Source organism: Echinops telfairi, unplaced genomic scaffold (genome assembly GCF_000313985.2).
Source record: "Echinops telfairi isolate 266 unplaced genomic scaffold, ASM31398v2 ScPeMD7_7463;HRSCAF=8501, whole genome shotgun sequence".
Classification (NCBI taxonomy): domain Eukaryota; kingdom Metazoa; phylum Chordata; class Mammalia; order Afrosoricida; family Tenrecidae; genus Echinops; species Echinops telfairi.
The window spans coordinates 7625158-7632953 of NW_022111363.1; the positions used below are offsets into that span (position 1 = coordinate 7625158).

At 39.0% G+C, this 7796-nt stretch overlaps 1 protein-coding gene across 1 annotated transcript in view; it reads left to right on the forward strand.

The window, feature by feature from the left end:
• Positions 1-3766: 3766 nt before the first annotated feature.
• The window catches only part of NXPE4 (neurexophilin and PC-esterase domain family member 4), a 34718-nt gene continuing 30688 nt past the window's right edge, over positions 3767-7796 (forward strand). Inside the window, exon 1 of the mRNA XM_045283577.1 lies at positions 3767-3824. Within this exon, the coding sequence (XP_045139512.1) occupies positions 3767-3824 (58 nt within the window). The remainder of the gene's footprint in view (positions 3825-7796) is intronic.

Below are 7796 nucleotides of genomic sequence, written 5' to 3' on the forward strand. Positions count from 1 at the left end.
AAAGGCCTGTCTTTCTCCCGAAGACCTGGGTGGTGGTTTTGAACTGTTGACCTTTATGGATCGCCACTCAATGTGGAACCATGACACTAGGGCTCCTAGTTCCCAGGATAGATAAAGTTTATTTTTATGAGCCCAGGATTTAGATGATGAAATCTAGACACTCGACCAGGACCACATTTGTAGCCAGTGGCACAGGAGGATTTCAAGTTCAGGAAAATATTTCTAGAATTGAGCTATCTAGATTTGTGATCATGCAGTAAGATGGGAATTCCCGTACATTGATGGATTGGGTGCAATTTGTTTCTGGAAACAATTTCACAACTTATGTCAAGACTTTTATTAATACTCACCCATTTTACCAATAATTCTATTTTTGAGATTCTGTAGAAATAACATGAATTGCTTAAAAAAAAAAAAAAAAGGACTGACACCAAAAAGGTTTCTCAGAGATCTATAAGAAAAGAAAGTTCAAAAATGCTAGGAAAGATAAGCTATCTAGCTACACCCAGAGGCAGGAATATTATGTGACTTTTCAAACTTAGATCAAACATTTTTAATGATAACTTTTTTTAAAAAATCAAAACGTGATGGTAAATAGTCAATTTGCTCACAGTCCTTTGTAAAATGATATAGAAATAATGAGAGAAATTACCAAAATTTGTACAGTAATTATCATTGGTTGACATGATCATATGTGATTTTTCTTCCTACAAAGTTTTAATGTTATTAGTTTTTAATAAAAAATCAGTTTTATTTATAAATAGAAAAAGACAAATATTTTTATAAACTAATGCTTCTGTTATATCCTACAGGAACAAAAACAATCTGAAAAATTGTTTTAAAACTCATATAATGTTTATACAAACTCATATAATGTTTATACAAAATACAAAAGATTACAATTATCGACATTTCATATTTAAAAGGCAAAGAAGTTCCATGCATTTTTAACAGTTTCTCAAGATTTGTTTTCAATTACTGAATCTTAGTTTTCAGATGAAAAAGAACAATAAAAAGCGATGCTCTGCTAGGCAATAAAAACACTTTCTCATTTGATCTCCACAAATGCCCAATAAAATAGACTTTCTCATCTCACTTTAAAGAAAATTATTTTAGGATTTGGGGGAGATTACATGACTTGTCTAAAACAAATGAACCAGTTAGAAGTGGAGTTATACCCCAAGAGTTTCTAAGGAAATTTTTTTTCATATGACATATACATGATTATAAAATTTCAACATTTTATTGTTTGATCCCTTCAGTATTCAATAAAAGATTGAAGATGGCTAATCCACCCAAAATAAGTATATTAAATAGGGAAATTTTCTGTATTCTCTATCATATTCCTTATTATTTCAGTTTGGTACTATGGTTACATTGTTCATTTCCCTCAATCACTAGAATTTCATCACAAATTACCCACTCCCTGAGGTGCCACTGAGACTCCCCAACAGAGACTAACCTAAGAATAAAGGAAATCATGAAGAAACTACACCAACTGATTCCCCCTCACCTCCAGCCTTTCCCCCACATGAACAACATCACTATGGTACTTCAATATTCTTCACCAGCACCAAAATTCAAATACATCGATTCTTCTTTGATCTTCCTTATTCATTGTCCAAGTGCCACATGCATAGGAAGCAACTGAAAATACCATGGCTTGGGTCAGGTACACCCTAGTGGTCTAAGCAACATCCTTACTCCTCAACATTTTAAAGAGGTCTTGTGCAGCACACAGCAGAGTCACCATTCTCAACCCTCAAGATACCTACTGTGCCAGGGAACATCTAGACCTCCTGCTGGAGGTGAGGGACCACCTGGGGCACAGGAAGGAGTATGGTGGGGATTTCCTGAGGGCCAGGATGACTTCCCCCGCCCTGAGGGCAGGTGCTTCAGGAGAAGTGACCAACTTCTACAATGGCACCTACCTTGTTCAATTCCCTCTCTTCTGGGGAGGCCCGGTGTCTCTGTCCCTGTTGCTTAACCCAATGAAGGGGTGGCCACCCTGTGGAGGGCAAGGAGCCAAGGCTACAACAAAGTGATTTTCACTGCCCAGTTTTCCACTAGCACCTTGCATGCCAACACTAAGTGTAGCCTAGTTTTAAATTCGAGTGTTGGATCCTCAAGACCAAGAAGGCTTCTACTGTTTGAAACCTCAGCACATACCCTGTGCTGCACTCTCCCACATGCCCTCCAAGAACATGGAAGGTTCTTATCTTAGTGAATAAGAAAGATGCCTCTTTGAAATGTAAGTCTTTATTTCTAGAGACTACTTGGTCAAATATGATACAGCCAAGTGAAAGTCCTGTCGCTATATCAATGTTGTTGTTAGGTGGAGTCAGTTTGCTAGTGACTCCTGATGACCCAAAGCACAATGTAAGGAAACATTGCCTAGTCCTGCACCATCCTCACACCGTGGTTACGATTGAGTTCGTCATTGCAACCATGGTGTCAATCTATCTCATCGAGCAGCTTCCTCTTTTACCCTGACCTTCTACTGGACCAAGCATGACATTCTTTTCCAGGGACTGCTCTCTGCTGAAAAACGTGTCCAAAGCACATGAGACAAAGTAAAGTCTCACCATCCTCCCTTCTAAGGAGCAGTCTGGTTGGACTTTTTCCAACACGGATTTGTTTGTTCTTTTGACGGTCCATCGTACTTCAGTATTCTTCACCAGCACCAGAATTCAAATGCATCGATTCTTCTTTGATCTTTCTTAGTCATTGTCCGACTTCCACATGCATGTGAAAATACCATGGCTTGGGTAAGGTACACGTTAGTCTTCAAAGTAATGTCCTTACTCTTCAACATTTTAAAAAGGTCTTGTGCCGCAGATTCATCCGAGGTAATGCGTCCTTTTATTGATCACTGCCTCCCTGACTATTGATTGTGAATCCAAGCAAGATGAAGTCCTTGGCAACTTCAATCTTTTCTCCATTTTTCTTAATGTTACCTATTGGTCCAGTTATGAGAAATTTGTTTGTTTGTTTTCATTACATTGAGTTGTAGTTATATTGAAGACTTCAATCCTTGATCTTCATCAGCAAGTGCTTCATGACTTCCACACTTTCAGCAAGCAAGGATGGATCATCTGTATATTGTAGCCTGTAAACAAACCTTCCTCCACTGCTGATGCCAGGTACTTCCTTAGATGGTCCAGCTTCTCAGATTATTTGCTCAGCATACAGATAGAGTACATATGGTGAAAGGATCCAACCAGTGGTAGGACTCAAATAGTTTAACAACTGACTGCCCTAATCATTGAGAAACAGAAATAAGAATTAAAAGAGGGCGAGAATAGATGGTTGTACATTCTTTCTGGAAAAGCGCATCATGCTTGGTAAAGTGGAAGATGCAGTGAAAAATAGGAGCCCCTCAAAAAAAATGGGTTAACACAGAGGCTGCAACAATGAGCTCAAAACAACAATGATGGTGAGGATAGTGCAGGACTCGGCGTTGTTTTCTTCTGTCCCAAATTGGGTCAGTATGAGTAGGACCACCTTGATGACACCGAATGACAACGATAGCGTCTTTCTGCTTCTTAAGAAATTACCTGGCACACCAACTGGATGTCTGTATCCCATGTACCGATAAGCTAAGAAATTACATTTTACAAAATGCTCTGAATCTGTGGGCAGAGTGACTAACTTATCACCAAGAAATAACTAAAGCTGTGCAGTCTCTTATTTCCTGGTAGCTGGGGCTCCCTACGTACTGATTTCTTTATTTGTCTGTTTAAGGCCAAATGTGGGGATAGAGATTATGGAAAGCTTCAACGCCATTCGCGTCTCCAACTGTGACAGCATTTCTCCAGTGCCTGGTAAAAGCAGCGCTTAGTCCTGTTGTCATTGTTGATAGCTGTTATCATGTTGGCCTCCAGCTTCTGATGAGTCCATACACAAGGGGATCAGGCCACTGCCCTCTGTGCTTAGTATTAAAGCTCTTGAAAAAGGCTTCCCTCTTTTTGATGAATTTGTTTGCTATCATTAGTTCTGTAGGTACATTGACAATCTAGCTTGTCTAAGGTAGGCCAAGGTACTAGTTATTTAAGTGAGTGAATAAATGTAAACTCTACTATACCATAAACCTACTTCAGAAACTGTATCTTTCACTATCAATCTGCTCATGAAGAAACATATAACCTGCCCAGCAGTTCAAAACCACTCTTCATTTTCGCTGTTTTTCAAGCTATTTTAACACATACCGATAATTTCGCTGGTATTTTACTAATCTCTTCGATTTCTTTGACTTCTCACAGGAGTGAACTAAATTAAAATGCTTGCGTCCTTTGAAGTTCAGCACAAACAACTTACAGATCAGTAATAAATGTATTCACATTGAGATACATGAAATGTATTCACACTGAAATGCACTCGTATCAGGTGTTAGAATATTAAACTAGTTCTCTTTGGTAGGCGAATAAGCAATGCTCTAAGTCACCAAGGGCTCTGCACCATCCTCTCAAACGCTTCGTAAACCAAGACAGACAGGTCGGGGCCAGGCACACCTGGGGCCTCAAAGATTGCCTCTAAAGCAACCGCATCCAGTTCTCGAGCCAGACCAGTCTTTTGTCTTGTTTGTTTGGATTTGCGTTGTTTTTTTCCCCACAACCTAACACTAACTCTAAGATTGGTAATTTGAATGTGACTTTTAAGAGACTATAACAGCATATGACAACCTACGGGAAACCTGGCGAAAATGATAGTGGAATAGAGTGCTCCTTACTAAGCAAGAGTTGATGATTTTATTCCCATACAAGGGCCACCAGATATTATAGAATTTACCCAGAAGGCCACATTTCCCTATTCTGGAAGCAAACATCTGCTCTTACCATGATCAATATGAATGATCATTTGAAACATTAACTTCAGAGTTTTTTTGTTGTTTGTTTTGTTTTTAACTGAAAAATAGCTATCCCTTTAACAGGATGCATCAATAAAACTTTTCCTCCACTACAGTCCCCTTCATCCCTATTAAAAAGGTACCTACAAAAGATACTTTGTGCTTAGTAAATGCATATTGGTAATTCTACGTTTGAGAAGATCGTGTCTTGCTGATTATTTGGCAGAGAAAGCAGGCCAAAGGAGAGAGAAATGCAAGCTTGACATGACACCCTCAGTCCCCAGTGGGTATGTCTGGGAAGACACATGGAATCCTGCCTCCTGTAGCTGGACTCCATCAACATGAAAGCATGCCGGGAAGAGGAATTCATCTATCTCATGGGAGATTCCACAATTCACCAGTGGATGGAATACTTCAAAGAGAAGATCACAGTATAATTCAGGCTAAGCTCCTTGGAATACAGTTTGATGTAGATAAATCCCCTACCAACGTAAGCTGTCATGATTGTTATTCAGTGAGAGGGCAGACACCAGGAGGAAGATGATGATATTGCACTTTGGCTAAAAGGGAGTCGGTTACGGTGCCACTGAGACACCTTGATCTTCGATATCTTACTTCATTTCTCTGTCACACTTTCCTCGCCAGTCAACTAGGATTAATACCAGTATCTGCTGGTTTTTAAGAAGATTAGATGAGGCCATAACTATAAAATATTTAATACATCTCAAGGCAGAGTGCTCAATTAGCAATAATAAAAAGAAAGGTGCCACAGTCAGATCAAGTCAATGTATAAAGACCTCAAAGTGCTCATCATAAAGTTTCAATGATAGATGGAAGTAGGTCACCTGCTCTTTCTTAGCCAAGTGTGTTAGCTGTTTGAATTACCCAGGGACTTCCCAATAATCAATAGCTATGTGATTTTTTTTTTAAAAAGCTTTCAAAGCTATTCTTTTATTTAAACTATAATAAATCAGACATGGTCAACCTCTTGAACTTGAAAAACAAAATCTCATCTATCTTCATGACTAGTCAGTCCTCAACCTGATGACCTGTTCTCCTTTGATTCTGGGATTCTGTATCAACAGCACTGAAGTCAGTGGATCTGCACGTATCCGGAAAATTTCAACATCCACTTGCTGTGGACTTGGATAAGAATATAACATCCAGTGGTAAAAACAGTTACCTTTTGGTTGGATCATTAATGTATTCAGTCAAAGAGACTGAGTACATGGCCTGGGTCATTGATAGAATTGGAGGAGGAAAAAGTACTATCATTGTAATTTCTCTAGGTCAGCATTTTAGACCCTTTCCCATTGACATTTTTATTCAAAGAGTCCTCAACATCCATGACATAGTTTATTGTGTCAGCCTGGCCGATAAACACAAATGGGATTAACTGAAGGGTGGAGAGATAAATGGCTTGGTGAGCCTCGCCTTTCTTGTCTCTCGCTCTTTGATCATCGGACCAGTGTGCGGCTACCTTGCTTGTTCTGTGCCTCGATTTACAGGCTACACTACCTGTGGGACCCCTAGCCTGTGGACTGTGTCGCTGTAAGTTGAGGTCCCTTTAAGACATCTCTGGAGCCGGGGACTGGCAGTTGGTGACCTAGCTGACAGTTGGTGACCTGCCTTGTGATTGGCTGCTGTGCTGAGACAGCCTAACTCTCTCTATATATAGAGGAAGACCTGGCAGCAGATGAGATTTGAAGGACTGCTAGTGTCTCACAACTCTCTCTCACGGGAGTAAGTTGCACTGAGCCCTTTGTACTGCTTTATAATTTAACTGTTTTTTTCTTGTAGTATATATCTATCTGTATATAATTTAACAGTTCATTTCTTGTGTTATATATCTAATTATCTTTATAAATAAATAGATTAAATTATCACCAATTTGGTGTTATCTCTCTAGAGAACCCTGTCTAACACAATCCGCAAAGGTGTTCAGCGTCTTCTTTGGAGAAGCCCAGACACGATAGTGATCATCAAGACAGAAAACATCAGGGAGATGTACAGCGATACAGAGAGATTTGGTGACTTTCATGGCTACATTCAGTATCTTGCTCTAAAGGAGATTTCCCAGGAACCTCATATTGGTATCATAAACCCATAAGTTAACATTTTAATTTCTCTCACTTGCATTTTAATAGGACTTCTCAAAATTTGACCAGTAAAGAGTCATTGGCATGATAATTTCAGGTGAATAGGGCCATAATGTTATTTAAAATAATTTGGCACCATATTCTTCCTTAATTTGGCACTATGTTCCTAATTTGGCATCATGTTCTCCTTCAATTTAGCACTCTTAATCATGCCCTAGACACTACTAAGCCCTTAACTTACTCTTGCTACATCTGGAAATGAAGAAGAACAATTTCATAGGAACATCTTAGTTATCTTTACATAGTTTCCTCTGGGAAGGGGTTAATACATTATTGATCACCTTTTGTGTTGTTGGAAAAAAGTATTTGTTATGAACAAATGATTGGTTTTGCAAAATTCTTTCATGGGACCTCCAGCTCTGTTTTTATCACCAAGTCCAGTTGTGTGGGTGGTTTAAAAATCAGGAGAGGTATGCAATGAGGTTTGCAACATCATACTTATTCAACCGCTATGCTAAGTAAATCATCACATAAGCTGGCTTATATAAAGAAGAATATGGCACCGGGATTGGAAGAAAGCTTATTAATACCCTGAGATATACAGATGACACAACCTTGCTTGCTGAAAGCGAGGAAGACTTGAGGCACTTACTAAAGAAGATCAAGGATTGAAGCCTTCAGTATGGATTACAACGCAATGAAAAAAAGAACAAAATCCTCACAACGGGACAAATAGGTAACATAATGATAAATGGAGAAAAGGATTTTGTCGTGTTTATGTCCACAATCAATGTCCATGGAAGCATCATTCAAGAAATCAAAAGCTGAGTTGCATGAGGTAAATCTGTTGC